General features: G+C 40.8%; 1 protein-coding gene and 1 long non-coding RNA gene across 2 annotated transcripts in view; one reads left to right on the forward strand and one right to left on the reverse strand.

The window, feature by feature from the left end:
- The first annotated feature begins 611 nt into the window (after positions 1–611).
- LOC115591981 (protein phosphatase 1 regulatory subunit 12A) lies at positions 612–9497 on the forward strand. Its single transcript, XM_030434429.1, has 9 exons — positions 612–1012; positions 1792–1944; positions 2175–2280; positions 2537–2660; positions 3196–5634; positions 6069–6237; positions 6535–6697; positions 6792–6924; positions 7644–9497. The coding sequence occupies exons 1-9, from the start codon at positions 948–950 to the stop codon at positions 7808–7810; spliced, it is 3519 nt and encodes a 1172-aa protein (XP_030290289.1). The 5' UTR covers positions 612–947; the 3' UTR covers positions 7811–9497.
- A 5343-nt stretch (positions 9498–14840) lies between these two features.
- Positions 14841–16261, reverse strand: part of LOC115590860 (uncharacterized) — a 29811-nt gene continuing 28390 nt past the window's right edge. Inside the window, exon 4 of the long non-coding RNA XR_003985846.1 lies at positions 14841–16165. This is a non-coding gene — a long non-coding RNA (uncharacterized LOC115590860). The remainder of the gene's footprint in view (positions 16166–16261) is intronic.

The raw sequence follows: 16261 nt of genomic DNA on the forward strand, positions 1-16261 counted from the left end.
GGCCCTCTCATCCCATCCCAGGCCGTTTTCAAGCCTCTTTACACACAGTCCTAATGCATATTGGAATTGGGTAGTAGATACATTTGATGTCCTCTCCCTCTCTGTTACTAAAGTTATGCAGTGTTTAAGTGGCTTGATTGTATCTTACTATCTTACTGAAACATAAATTTGTACAAAACGATACGCAAAGAAAACACAAGATGCTACAGTTATTGTGAGATAATGAGTTTCCTCAATAAGTGACGGTTGGAAAATATATGAATCTCTTAAAAACTGTTGGAGTGAGACGAAAACATTTAATACTCGATGAAAAACCGTAAATCAGCCACATCTAACAATAGATTTCTGAAATGGTGCACTGTAACAATAGTGCATTATCTTTAGTGAATACATGCTGTGGAAAGTGGAGTAATTATTTCACAAAGACCACCCAGCTTTTATTCACCGATGAGGAAGAAATAAGTGATAAATACCTCAAAGTATCAATACTGAAACTGGCTCTGGTAGGTATCGACTCAAACGAGCACATGATTGGTCGACATGAAAAGCAACGTCCAATCAGATGCACTTGTGGGCGGGACTTCCGCCTTCTGACAACCAGGAGAAGGGGTTTGGCTGCTTGGAGGGAAATTCAACAAAAATAGTGTCGCTGCTCCTCGAAAACTAAGACAACGTGTATACACAACGGGCCTGTAGAGTTTGACTACACTACACATCTCTTCAAGTAGTTAAGGGACGAAACTAAGTACACATTTACCGTAGGCTAACCGTTTATTAAAACGTAATTTGATATGTGCGTGCACTGCGTAGATTTCTGGAAGTTCTCTGCCGCTGTTAGCTTAGCTGGCTAGCCTCGTTTAAAAGTTCTTGCTGCACGGGTTTCGGCTATGGGCTAATTCAGAAGATGCCAACAGATAATTTATAATCGGATAACGTTAACGCTGGTCATGGATCGGAGGACGACGAGGCTCGACAGTCAGCTGAGTAAAGCTGTGAACGATGGAGAACCAAGGTGATGCTCAGCCTCCCTTCTCTGTCTTTTGTCCAGACATGCCTTTTGTTGACAGGATGCGGCAGCTCTGAGCAGCGCTAGCGTCACATTTACAGTAACGTTATAATTGACTTTGGCTAACGTTATGCATCGTGTACTATATTATTATTATTATTATTATTTATTCCAGTTCTTGCTGAACTGTTGATCGTGTTCAGTGTCTATAGAGTCCTCAAAACATGTTCGATGATCATTGTTTTATTGTTCCCTTGAACAGGGCAGTTTGTGTATGACATAGTTCTGTATGTTACCGGGATCTTTCAGTTTCGACCCTTTATTATGTAACATAATTCTGATTCTTTAGAATTCATTAACACGACATATTATCATGGATTTGTTTACAGCTTCAGCTAATGGTATTCTTATAGTAAATATCAGTTTACTACTACTAGTATTACTACGTGTAGTAGTAGTAGTAGTAGCAATGCATTTGATCTATATAGCATTCATACATTGAATTTGTACACATGAACAGTTAATAAGCAGACCCCCTGCACGGTTGACTGAAAGACACTACCATCTACAGCATCACCAGTTATTCTTGAGTTAAACTGTTACATATTCTTTTCCAAACATTTACCAAATCGCTCATTATTTACAGCACTATTGTTGATTATACTTGCATGTCCACCCTTTACCCCTAACCTCAACATTTTGCAGGCCACATCCTTGTTTTCAGCACAGTAAAACTGTAGGCTACAGTGGATGTCAGATTGTAACTACTCTCTCTTCCTTGGCAGATCTGTACAGCATCTTCTCTCTCAAGGTGCACGCCCAGACCTGGTGGGTAGTAGTGGGGTGTCTGCAATACACTTGGCTGTTGGCAAAGAGACAGAGAAGAACACACGCTGCTTGAAAATGCTGCTGCAATATGGAGCGGATCCCAATGTCAGGTACTTAAACACATCGGTATAACTACAGAGCTTCGAAATTATATCTGAAATTACTGTCAATGTCTTTTGATCGTTATGACATGCAGTGTCAGTAAGTGTATATGATAGTAATCTTCCTCATCATAAAAAAACCTGCATTGCATTGTGTACTTCAATATCCTGTACCATTGTGATGTTTAACTATAGACATATGTATGTGATGTTGTGTTGATGTCTGTTATTTCTCCCAGGTCATCAGAGGGCCTGACTCCTCTTCATGTTGCTGCCCTCTGGGGATGTTATCAAAATCTGAAGCTGCTCTTGATGAATGGAGGAAACCCAAACAACAAAGATAATGTAGGAACTGTTTTTTGTATACTTAGTAATTTTCCATAAGGGAAGTTAATGGATCAAGAACAAATCGTACACGTATGCATGCATATAACGATTTAGTATTATCTGTTGTCTACAGTGATTATGAAGCTCTAGTTATGACTCTATATTGCAGCTGAACTAATAAATAGAAAATACCTTAGCTGTATCAAGCTACAGATGTGTGGCTTTAAATGTTAAAAAGTCAGCTTTACGCCTTTCATCTTCTTATTTTATGTAGGAAGGGAATACACCAGGGCAGCTTGCAGAGCAGCAGGAGAATCGAAAATGTGCCCAGCTCCTTCAGGAGTACCAGAGCAGCTCATTGGACACAGAAGAGGATGACTTGCCTCAATTCCAATACTGTAAGAGACTCTCTTTGAAGACTTTGTCTTGTTGGGGATTACATGAAAATGTTAATCCTGGAAATTTGTTGTATCTCAAAGGTGGAAAACTTGAAGAAACTGAGTAATGTAAGAAATGGTGTGGAGATATTATTCAGCCTGTCAATTTTTTACATCATGCTTGCCTGCAAGCTGATGGTCATATCATATTACTACCACAATAACAGTGATCCCATTCAAATTTCAAGTGTTAACTGCCTTTAATTCTTTGAAATGTAAAGAAAAATATCCACATATCTGACAGAATACCTTGTAGCATTTCAACAGGGATATTGTGTCTTGGAGGTGGCTGAGACAAAAAATACTTTGTAAATACCTCTCATCAGGTACTCCAAAATGTGCCAGTCACACTTACGATGTTCATCTCCAAATAGAAATAAACACAAGGCTGATCATCTGCTAAACTGTCTGGTGGTGTATGAAGACTTCATCACACTGGTTGCAGAACTGAGTGTACGAACAGTGTTAATTGATATCTCTTTTTTTTTGTCGACAGCTGTGTATTCAGATCAAACGGACACGTCTGGCTACCCTGAATCAGAGTACAGCTTCAGTTCCCAGTCTTCCATGATAAGTGACTTCGGTGAAGCCCCATTGAGCAGCACAAGGCGCTCCTCATTTTTCAACTTGTCTAACATTCATGGAAGGCCGAGTTGCAAAGGAATATCATACAACAAACCTTCTGATATGGACACTAAGAGGCATCTCTGGAATGATTCCGCTTCACAATGGGCATCTGAAGGTCCCTCCATCCTATCAAGCACACGCATGTCTGCAGCGGGACTTGCAGTTGCAATGCCGATTCTTAAGGAGGATCATTTATGTACTTATGATGATGTGTTTGAATCAGATGCAAATGAACGTGCTGCTACAACTGATGGCAGAGTCTCCCTATCCAGAAGAGACACCCTGCCAGCATTTCCCCAGAGGAGAGCAAGCAGAAAAAGTGTGAGCTTCAGAGAGGTAGATGAATATTTCCCTGTTTTCAGCCTTGAATCTCCCAAACAGCTGCCTGCTGTTGATGGAAGCCAGTGCCCCAGCAACTTACCTTTTGAATTGTCTGAGTACTCTGACTTTCTTGATTCAGATCGCATGGCCACTGTATTACATAGCCAGGGCATCGACGTCACATCACCGGATCACGTCTATGTTTTTTGCAGGGAGAGCAGTGAGAGCACAGAAGAGGAAATGGAGAAAACAGTCATCAGTCGCTGTGCTTTGGAAGACAGTGATGATGAACTGGAGGGTGAACTTGTAAAAGACTCTCAGGTGAATATACAACAGCAGGCAGCCTGTGTTGGTAGCAGTAGCAGTGGGACTGGTAGTAGTCATTATAGTAGCTGTGACAGCGATCATTACACCAGCGCTCTGGAAATGTCTCTACACCCTAAACATTGTTCACTCCCTGTGGTAGAGAAAGTTTCTGTCGGGTCTGAATCTGACAAAGAGATTCAGATTTCTACAGAATTTGATTCTGAATTTACAAGGCGAGGTGGGCATCTTCCACCTCTTCAAACAGGACATCAGATCGAATCAAAACCTGAAACTGTAGCGCATGATACATTGGCTCTGTCTGAAATAAAACACCTAAACAATGATGTATTTGAGGGTGGTAGTGGTCCTGATGCAGACACTTACAGTAAAGGTGTTGTTGATCAGCCAATGGATAATGCAGCTGAAGCTTTACAGGAAAACTTTGACCTTCCTTTCACACCAAGTCCTTTTGTAACAGGCAGGACTCGATCGAGGTTGAGTCGCTGCTCACTGAGAACAAGCAGGACCCCAGAGAGCCTACTCTGCAATTCTTCTCTTTTTGAGGAGACCCTCCCTACACCAGTTCGAACACGCCGCCAGACGCCCAAGTCTCAGAGCAGTGAAGACTTTTATAGTTCGCCACATGCAGCTTTCTATACACCATCCTATTCGGGGAGTAGCACAGGAGGGCACCCCTTGTCTGCTGATGTCCAGGACACACAGTCCAGCACCCTCCAAGCTGGTTCAAGTGTTAGCAGTAGCCAAGCTGACACTCTCATCCTCTCTAGGAGCGTAACGGACTCTGTAGATGAATCTCAGACTTTGTCCGACACAGTCATACTGGAGAAAAAACAGGACTCTTCAATGTATGCTTACGAAAGAAACCTTGCAGAGGTTATACAGGCCATGCAGGGTCATAATCTTGCTGAAGGCAGGGATTTTCTGACTGATGATCCTACAAGTTCAGATGAGGCAACAACAAAGGGAAATGTAAATTATGTCCCTGGTAAGGAGAATTTAAAAAACGAAGATGTCTGGCTCACAGAGGACTCCATTTCTCAGCCACAGTCTGTGTCATCTTCATCGAGCTCCAGCGGTCTTTCCCTAAGGGGATCCAGTGAAGACTATGACCTTTCTTGCACTCCAGGCACTGGATGCACCCCTAGGTACAGCATGAGCAGACTGTCGAGCTGCCGCAGGCCGCAGCACCTGGCTAACCTGTCGTACACCCCCGGAGGGCGTCCACACATTCAGGATCTGGAGGAACCAGTGGAGTACCTCTACACTGATACAGAACAGGGCCACAAGCTGATTGAGATCCACGTCCCTCCTACAGCAGACACCTCACTCAGCTCCAGCATGAGCACCAGCAGCAGTGACGAGACCATCCTTTATGATTGGAGAACCATGCGGACTGACATGATGAGGAACAGAGGCAAGGAGAACCAGAGATCCGCGATGGTGCTTAAGAAGAAGGAAAATGATGAGGAAAGTTTGTTGCCGGAGACCAAAGGACTGACTGACAAGGAGCTGAGATTGAGGCTAGCAGAGCTGGGGGAGAGCCCAGGCCCCATCTGCAGCCGCACCAGGCCCACCTACATGCGAAAGCTGTGTCGCCTGTTGCAGGAGTCAAACCTTCAATCACCACTTCACCGGAGGCAGTTAGACCAGCCTCAGACAGGTAACACTTGAGCTCTTTTTGATTATTTTTTACCCAACTTGAGCTACAATTAAATAATGATAGTAATTCTAACCTTGTAGCTTAGATTGTGAGCAGTTTATGGGAGTGTGTGAGAAGAAATGTAAAATGTTTTTGTAATAAATTCATAATTATGGTACTTTATAACTTATTGTTTGTCCTGTGAAGTTGTGAAATATTTGTGGCCCTTAGTTGACCGTAAAATCTTGTAAAGAAGCATGAAAATGGAAAATTAAACTCATTATTTGTATTGAGACTCACCACTGCTGTTTGGGGATTGAAGTCAGCATCACTTTGTGGGTGGATTAGATTAGAACCACTGAACAAATGTTGATGCATATTAATACACTTATTAGCTTATATTTTATCACTGTCACTGACACAGAAAATCATTTTATTTAAATTTTATTTTGTAGATTCAGATTATAGTCCAGAATTGTGCCGGGCCCTGAGGACCTTCGAGCTGCCTGATTGCCAGGCTGACGAGCAGGCGTTGTGCCAGCAGTTTGACCAACCGGATCAAAACAGAAAGTGGAGGGAGGGCATCATCAAGTCCAGCTTCAACTACCTGCTGCTCGACCCAAGGTCTCTTCCCTCTCATGTTGATTTGTGTTTTTCTTTGCTTTCTTCTGGGCAGTGTTAATAACACTCTCAGGAAAGGTGATACTAGCTGCACAAAAAAAAGACCTAACGCGATGAGACAATGTCATCTCATAGTGCATTTAAATCATTTCAAATCTTGTTAAATTCCCAGTGTGTCTTTTGAACAGACTTTCTTCCCTCATTGGCTCTTAACTACCCACACCTTAAACTGTTAAACTGTTAAATATATTTCAACCTCAAACGAACCTGAAATTGATCTTTGTTTATCTTCTCTACCAGAGTGACGAAAAACCTCCCATTCCGCAGTCACACCATGAGTCAACAGGAGTGTTTCCAGACGTTTATCCGCGCTATATTTTACATAGGCAAAGGAAAGCGCTCCCGTCCTTACAGCCATCTGTATGAGGCTTTAGAGTACTTCAAAGGAGAGAAGACCTGCAAGGTAAAGCACTTCACACTGATGAGACTGAGTTAACTAAATTCAAATGAAAAAGATGTAAAATTTGTATATAAAACATGTCCCTTTGTTCTCTCAGAAATTGTGCCCCAAAGTGCAGCACATTCTTCAGGTGTGGAGCGCCGAGCAGGGCGTCATCTCTCTGCACTGTTTCCAGAATGTCATTCCAGTGGAGGCCTACACAAGAGAGGCATGCATGGTGGAAGCCATTGGTGAGTACAAGTTGCACCAATGCACACTTTTCCAGCTCCAGTTCCATCATCTGAATTTGAACATCTGGCGTTACTGATACCAGAGCTCTTTTGTCATGATTCATGACAGTATCGACACCTGGTTCTGATATTGGAGTGCATCAGTGCCAACTCTAATTGGGAGTTGAGGGATTTAATGATCACTGGCAAAAAAAGGCTGTAAAAGGCTAGATTAAATTAAAACAGTTACATATTGAGAAGACAAAATGGTGTCTTTACAAAAAGGTCATTGGTTAAATCAGTCAACCACAAAAAGTATTTTATTGATATTTGACCCCGTTAGCAGGAAAAGTAGGTGTGTCACTTGCAGTTGCTTTGAATGAGATCAAATCAAGCAGCGTGTTACAATAGCTAATTCATCAACTGAGACAACTGTGTTCCTTAAATGTTATGTTAATGGAAGCACACAGCACATTTTTGCCCTGCTGCTTTTGATCTCATCTTTCCACTATTTTCAATCAAACATGTGAAGCAAATTAGCTGTAATCTCGCATTATACCCTTTATTTTATTGAGTATAAAGCTTGAAAGACTCCAGTTTACGACATTTGACCAAATGAGACATGGCTGTTTATTTATGGAAAATCTATAAACAAACAAATAAAAAAACAAACTTGGATAACATCGATGTTGTGCCAGTTCAGCAGTTCAGTAACCTACTTCCTTCTCCAATTATCCCAGGGTTAAAGATGCTCACCAATCAGAAGCGGGGGGATTTTTATGGCGTGGTGTCCAACTTGCAGCTGAAGAAGAAACGGGAGCTGGGCGTCCACCTGCTCTACAGGGCCATGCAGATCTTTCTGGCCGAGGGTGAGAGACAGCTCAGACCAGCAGACATCAGACAGTAGTGACCCCGACTGGAGGGGGGTATGTACAGCAGCAAAGGGCCAATGCACAGTGGGGAAATACCACTATGTCAGGGTACAAAGCGCTCAGTTTTTGGGTGGAGTTTACAACATCGGGATTCTCTGAGCTGCTACCTGACATTTAATTATCTTTATGCCATAAATTAACTCAGCAAAATACAGTTAATCAAATATTCAACATCCTCTTCTAATATTTCCAACCTTTGAACTTGTCATTTAAGATCCTCTTGCTTGTTTTTCAGTTCAGAGTTTACTTAAAGTGTCAACTGTGGGAGATGTAATAATATCGTAACTGCTTGATTTTTGTTTTGCATTAATTATTTTTAGTACTCATGCTTCATGTGGATTTGAGATGGATTTGCTCATTATGCTCCTTTGAATTATCTTCTGAGACATGACAAAAATAATTATTCCCCCCAAAACTAATAAAGATAAAATCTTGTATAAATGAAGAAAAAAGTTGGTACATGAACATGATCACGTGTCAGAAGTTGCGACAAGTAAGCATGACAAAGTCATTTTCCATAAACATTCTTCCCAGTAGGACACTTCTCTTCTCCAGTGCTGTAGCACTAATGACTTTTTCAAACTGATCCACAACCAATTTAAAAAGCATTTCAGCATAATCAAATTAGCTGCTTTTACAGTGCATTGTGTCATTAAAAAATATTTTCCAAAGGAACTGAGAGAGAAGCCTGGTAGTTAATAATTTTATTTTTGTAGTGTTGAAAAATAAATAATGGTGAATATAGCAGAGGCTGGTAACTTGTACTTGGCATGATCTGTTTCATAGATAAATCAACAATGTGGTGTACATTTTTAGAAACATGATGTGATACTGTTTACATGGCTGGATTTCCATTTGGTTTTTGATGACATTTAAGAAAAAAAAGAAAAAGGAAAAAAAAGCCGATTTATGATATCGTCAAAAGGAATAGTTGTTTGTATGTGTAGAATTTGTGATTAGAGACATTTGTCGGTAGTACATCAGCACTTAAAATGTTAAGATATTGGAATGTTGGGCTGTCAGTTTGTGTTAGTTCACGTCACTGGATTACACCTGTTTTTTGGTGCCATAATCTACACAATTGTATTAATAAAATCAATCAATCTTTATCAAGATCTTTATTGGTCAAAGAGATACCAATTAAAGTCACTGTTCTCATGATCTACATATATATGTTGCGGGAAAATGAGTTCCAAAACTATTCATTATCTCCTCAGGGTAAAATAAGTAACTTGATCAATTATCTGGAAGCTGGAAGCTACAAGCTTTATATTTACAGAAGATGCATTAATACTAACCATTTTGTATTTTAGAGATATATTTTTTTTTTTTCAATGCCCAGGTTTAATAATATCAAAGCATGAGATTATGATTTAAGGGATTAAAACACCTGATCTATAGCATTCATGAAAATAATTACCAATTTTAAAAATAATTAGGTGCAGACTTCTGTTTTTTAAGTTGTTTATATTTCCTTAAGCCCCTTCTTGTGATCTGTTTTTTTTTTTCATGTGTCGCGATGCCTGTAATAATTTTTTGATTACATAATTAACAAAGTGCTTACATTTCATTATGATCATTAACTTTTACTCTTCCTGCTGTATTTTCTTGCCTTTGTTTTGCATTAATGTAACTGTAGTAAAATACAAATGACAAACCTGAGCTGGGTGACTCTTTGGTCCATTTCATGTCGTGTTCTTTGGTGTCCCTCTAGTGGACAAAGTAAGTCGTACATTTCTCTCCTTGTGCGTCAACTGTTCTTCATCAACTATGATTCAATGGAATTACTGTTTCTTGTTAACATTGCAAACAGTTAAATCCTGCAGTGCTTTTTGTGTTAAAGCCTAATACCTCTATCTGACAAGATGTTCAAAATCTCAATTTCACTTTCACAACCTAAATTTTATTTCAGAGACACAGAAAGCACAGATGTTAGTTGTTGCTTTAGTGTCCAAGAATGGGTTTATTATTTTTATTTATTTCTTGTTTTCATGGGTAGCCAATATTTTCTTATGACCATCTATGTGATTTATGCACTCAACACCATGAATATCCTCTTGAATGTACTCTTGTCTACTGTTAGCCCTGTGGCTCGGTGAGACAATACTTGACTGAGCACGGCTTTACTGAGTGTTTTCTCCTAAATGCACACGTTTCAATTTGAGATAATGGTCTTAAATGTGCAGAATAATGGTTTGTAGTATAGTCAGTCAAGAAGTACCAGCCTATTTCAATAATGTATTTAAAAGATTGGTGATACTGTGCTGCAGGGCTATTTTAAAAGCTTAACATTACAGTCACAACCCATGTGGTGCATAAATGAAACTAAAATACCACATACAGGGGGGTTTCCAGTTGCACTGGTGCTGTTCATTCTGCATTTCTGCTGGTCAAGCAGTGTTTATGATACAGAATCAGCGCTGTTCGTTTTTTCATTTTAATACCGTGCAGGTACTTTCCCGACTGGAAAGGACAGAGGCCTGCAGAAGCAAGCAATTAACTCTCCTGCAGACTTTGAAAGTAAGTCAGTACTTAATTATGTATGCAGGTTTTATCTGCACACATTCGTCATTTACAGACTGAGGCAAACTAGATCGGCGGGTAAACATAAAGGCACAGACTTACTGTCACTGTTATCATTTGTAGTGGAAAAGGCAAATGAGCTCAGCTGACACACACAGTCACGGCAAAGACATAGTATTATTTATTGCAATTATATAATGTCTCATTGTATTCTGCAAAATGTGTTCTCACTTAGCCGGCTTTCTCTAAAACAATCATTCATTTTTATTTACTTTACATCTCTCATCATAGATCTTTTCTTTAAAGAGAAGCTAAAATGAAATCAGAGAACATATTAATTTTATCGTTACAAGGTTGGCAGCTCTACATTGAGGCCTAATTCAGGCAAATAGGGAGGCATGGATAATAGTGTTAAAAATATAATTTGTAGCATTTCTGTTGACTCATGTAGATTTCATAGCGGTTGTTGTCTTCAGTTATGAATTTTTAAGTATTTTCTACTGTGCTGTTTGTGATGTGTGTGCATTTCTGTCAGAGCTGTACCATTTATTTTCCTTATGTAAGTAATAAAGACATTTCTATAAAAGGCTAACATAATCCTTAAGTGTAAGACTACTTGCACTACACTATTTCAATAATTTAGAGTATATTTTAATAAGGGAGTCGCAACATCAATGATAACCATTGATAAAGAATGAAATATTAATATTGTGTAAGTAATAAACATATGCTATCATCTGAATAATCCAGTGAAGATGTTTGGCGTTATGCATGTTTTGTCTGCGAGTTTATCTGGTTGGCTTTACGCAAGTCCATGAGTGGTCGATAGTAATTGTCTTTTTTGTACATGTTATTACATTTCTAGTTGGAGACTCTCTGTCTCCCTACTCTCATATTTCAGTGTGATTTATTTGCCAAAAAAATTAAGTTAAACATAGCTTTGATTATTTCCTTTTTTAAATTTCCATTGATTTCACAATGATATTGTTAACATGAATTTGTTTGGGTACGATAATCATGGAGATTAAATCTGATAAAAATATTATACATGTACATAGAATAATATATAACTGCTAGAAGCTTTTTCATAGTCAGTAGTTCCAGTGAATATTGACTAGATTTAAATAAGCATTAGATCCACGAATCAATGGTCTTTACCATGAACACTAGCATTGGTCTACAGTAGCGTGTGTTTTTATTGAATGAATATACTGAATGTTTCAAAGACGTGGATTTGAATCCCGTTACATCCCACCTCGGCACTGGGACGTCTCCTCTAATCAAACCATAGCGTGACGGAAGGAACAAAGAAACACCCACCACATCACTGAGGGCTGAACTGGCAACAGTTTATTTAATAAAATACAACAACATCAAATCGCATGCAATATTAGAAAAAATACACAGTTCACGATCCCACAACTTTAATGTCTGGATTTTATTTTTTTCAAAAAACTCTGTGTAAAACATAAATGGAAAGCAAGAACATATTTTATTTCACAAAATATTAAGAGATTTGTTCCAATATGGCATGTCTACATATAACATGGCTTGCTAACATTTAGATATTATCTTGAACAATTTGGCTGTTCGAGTTAACTCTTTCATTTTGCCCTCCAGAAAGGTCACTTACCATGTTTGAATGCGCCCGTTCACATTCAATATATTCTTGCTGTTTATTTTTCATATAATATTCATGACAAATACATCATTTATCAGAGCCTAGATGCGATGCAAGCTCTACACTATATTATCTGTGTATTCTTCTTTTAAAGGTCATTTTCTTCCAACTATCTTTTTTCATCTTCCTTTGCTCGGACCCCTCCGCCCCAGCGAGTGTGGTAGAGATGCAATCTGAGCTGCCTGTCAATTCACACCGCCTGTGTGTGCCTGTTGTTGGTGGGAGGCAAGGAGGAGGGGTGCGGTGGGGGAGTAGCGGGGAGCAGAGAAAATAAATAATGCCATCATCAGCATATCGGGACGCTATTCCTTTTGACGTTTGGATGAAATCTGGGACACAGTTGCATTCATCGTTCAGTGAGCTCTTCCACACAGTTAAACCCACCGACAGCAATGAATGTTGATTGTGACCTTTGCTGTGGTTTGGAAGCTGGGGGTATTTCTGTTTGTTTGTTCGTTGAGGGTAGACACGGCGGCGAATGTTCAAGGGGTTTGTCGGCCGTGCCTGTGTGAGTTTTACCTCTTTTCCCCCCTTCTTTGTTTCAGAAATTGAGTGACAAAGGCTGGCCACAGGGTACAATCAACGGTCGATGGTTTTTTCAATTTAGCTGAAACTCACCGACAGCGTTGAATGTTCACTGGGGCGAGCACAGACCTGATGGTGACCAGGGATGACAGTCTGCTTAGAGATGCAGAGGGAGCAAGTCTTGTCGGTGTGGGCGGAGAGGCTTCTAACGCTCACCCTCTCTCACTAAATCCATCTTTCATTCTCAGAGCGGCAAGGACACTGAAAAAGTCATGAGTGTTTCAACATACTTTGAGGGTGCTGTCTGTCTCGTCCATCTAGGTTAACGACAAAACTACAAATGTACATATTCTCTGTCTATCTACATGAATGCTCTTACGTCTAGAAGCTTCAAATACCTAATTCTGCTTTTTTTTCTTCCTTCTTTTACACCTGGTGTTGACCATTTACACGCTGTACCTGAAGATCAGAGACAGGAAAAGGGATTAATATGAACGGACGTGCAGAGATAAATATATGAAATTAGTTTCATCATTTGATTGATAAAAAGAGATTCTGCCCCCTGTGCTCTCCTCTCCTAAAAAAAGAAGCAGAGCTGGCTTTGCCCCACCTCTTCTTCAACACCGCCAATGCCATTGAGTTCAGTACGCATCATTAACTTCCATGACACATGGTCTTTATGACACAAAAGACAGTGTCGGGGTATGGGAGCACATTTTATTGCAGCAGTTAGAAGAGGGAAGTCATCTTGAAACTCCTGACTCATAGCAGGAGCTAGTAAACACAGCACCTGGGCGGCTGCTGCAGCCTGTCGTCATGTGCTGTACTGAAGGCACAGCGGCGCAGCGTCTACAGAGGAACCAGCATTGCCTCGAGCGCTCCATGCAAGGTGGAGGACGAGGAAGACACCGGGTACGAAACTGACGACTCACCCTGATCAATAGCATCTGTTGTTCTCGCTATGATGTGGCACTGTGGCCGAAAACTGTGTTGTTGTGTTTTTTTTGTTTCCCCATCTTACCAGTAAAGGAACTGTCGGCCATCTTGCGTGAAAGGTTTTTTTTTGTTTTTTTTTGTTGTTACACACTGCTGAATCATTGCTGCTCATCATGAGAAAGAAAAAAGGTGCAGAATTTGTAAGAAGCACAAACACCAAATGCCACAGAGCTGCTGAAGCAATTAGATAGGACGTGACAATAAAACTGTGGCGGTGAGTCAAGATGTGGTCGGATGATAAATACGTTGCCGGGACTGTTTTACAGAGCGGAGTAAGGAGTGAGTAAGATAATGGGCTGGGTATGTCATGTCCTGCCAAAATACTCATTTCGCACAGAAAACATGAAGTTAAGAACGCTATGACTCTTTAGTTTTAGAGTCAGTTCAACTTTATCATTTCCTGTTCATCTCACTTAATATGTTCCTCTGAAAAGCTTGTCAGATGTGATAAAAAAAAAAAAGATAAAAAAAAGAAAGACAGAATGTTTTACTCAGAATACCTCAATCAAATAAAAATAACTGTTTTCTAGCTGCTGACACGTCACCCCAGCTCGGACCAAAAAGCACAGTCCTTGCTGCGAGGGACACTGCTAATTCGGCCTCTCTCCACTCTCCCGAACAGTGATGTGAGTGACAGCGTTGGAATTGACAGAAGTGGATGAGAAGGAATGTTGCTTTATAAGGTCTTATCTGGCCGCGGGACGAGGGTGACAGTAGGAAGAAAGATCCGGGACAGGCGACGAGAGAGAGAGAGAGAGAGAGAGAGAGAGAGAGAGAGAGAGAGAGAGAGAGAGAGAGAGAGAGAGAGAGAGAGAGAGAGAGAGAGAGATAGGAGAGAGCGGAAGAGAGAAGAGAGAGCAGAGCTATCTCCGAAGAGAGAGAGGGAGGGCTCTCCCCTTCGCTATTCGCGCTCTCTCTCGCTCTCTCTCGAGAGAGAGAAGGGCCCTGAGCTGACAATGTGGCCCTAATCTGAATGACAAGGTCTGCACATCAGCCCTCAAACAAGCCTGGGATGGGTGTGGGGGTGGGAGGGTGGATGATGAGGGAGCTGAGGGGGAGGGAGGAAGGAGAGAGAGGGTGAGAGTGAGAGGAATAAGAAGAGACGGGGGGGGGGGGGGGGGGGGGAGGGCACACAAGGGTGTCCGTCCTTCAAACATCCTGGCCTTAATGGCACGGACAGCTCTGACATTTAACCACTGAATCATTTTTAGATAAGTGGATGCGGTAGTTTGTGTGGGAGGGGAGAGTTGAGAATTTCAGGAGGCGTTTTCTTTTTTTTCTTTTTTTTTTTTTAACGTGTTTTTTTCTACTTGCTGAATTTAAAGAGCTTTGAAAAACACAAGAGGAAAAAACTCATCCGAGGGATAACCGTGGTCACGAACACGGACGATCTCCCTGGAATCAACTTCAAGCAGAGGAAAGAGGTAGATGGAAGGGAAGAGAAGCGAGTCTGTGTCGAGGCTCTCTTGAGCAACAACAGTTGAAAATCACAGCCCAATCTCTCAAAGGGGAATTGCTATGAACGTGACACAGGGCGCCAACGATAAACGACACATATGCCGAGCAGACCGTGAATGAAAGAAAGCTATTAAAAACTTGTGAAAAAACAAAAAATGCCAGAGCCGCTTGACGAAGGGCGAACTCGCAGAACAAGTTTGCGAAACAGATACTGTCAAAGTTTCACAATTAGTACTGTGGACGCTGTCAAAACAGCCCAGTAATTCCAGAAAGACAAATCATACAGGAGGCGATCAGATTACTCCAAAATAACAAAAGAGGCATCTGCACTCGATATTACAGTAGCGTGTGAACGTGCTGTTCTTTTTGGATGTCAAAGGATATTCTTTCATTGACTGGGGTTAAGGGAGAACGTTGGGCATCAGGACACACTTTGTGCCACATTTTGTCTAAAACATGGATAAAATTTAAAAAATAACATCTGTGAGATTTTTTTTTTTTTTTTTTCATAAAGCAGGTTGAATAGAAACTTAGAAGATAGCTTCAAAATTAAGAAAAATAGAAATTGCTATGATTATTTGAGGATGCAATATGTAGGAATCGGCCACCTTTTGAGTTCTTACGCCAAAGAATTTGGGGTCAGCACCCAAGTAACTACTGCAACTACTGCTCTTGTCACATTTTTATCAACAAGAAAAATCACTGCTTCATTTCAGAATAAAAATATTTCAATAAGGTATTGAATAAAAAAAATCGGAAAAAAAGTACCTTCCAGTTCATATTGTGCCTTTAGTTTTTGGTTTGCATGAAAACACTTTTGTGGAAACCCCACTTTATGCACCCCCCTCTCCCCTCCCTCTCCCCTCCCTCTCTCTCCCTCTCTCCCTCTCTCTCAGGAGGGGGAGGAAATTCCTGGCGAGGGTGCTGTGAGTTGTTGCTCTCTGCCTGCAGGTACAGACCGGCCTCCTCTGTCTGCCTGTCTGCAGATATCATACCGCGACGTGATCTGTTTAGCTGCCTGACTTAATGCTCACCTGCTCACACGCCTCTGGCTGTGTGTGTGAGAGTGTGTGTGTGTGTGTGCGTGTGTGTCGACTCCTTCCAATTCCTCACAGCTGGAATGGCGTCTCCCTCTTTATCTGCTGCCCTGCGATTACAGACGCACAGACACAGAGAGAATAGACGGGACTTTTAATACACTGACAAGATATTTACAAATTTAAACAGTATTAACCTTCTAGCA

Source organism: Sparus aurata, chromosome 11 (genome assembly GCF_900880675.1).
Source record: "Sparus aurata chromosome 11, fSpaAur1.1, whole genome shotgun sequence".
NCBI classification, from domain to species: Eukaryota; Metazoa; Chordata; class Actinopteri; order Spariformes; family Sparidae; genus Sparus; species Sparus aurata.

Coding starts and splice junctions, on each gene's coding strand:
- LOC115591981 (XM_030434429.1), top strand. CDS start 948: ATGGATCGGAGGACGACGAGGCTCGACAGTCAGCTGAGTAAAGCTGTG. Junction 2,661..3,195: donor CTTGCCTCAATTCCAATACT/GTAAGAGACTCT, acceptor TTTTGTCGACAG/CTGTGTATTCAGATCAAACG. Junction 6,698..6,791: donor AAGGAGAGAAGACCTGCAAG/GTAAAGCACTTC, acceptor TTGTTCTCTCAG/AAATTGTGCCCCAAAGTGCA.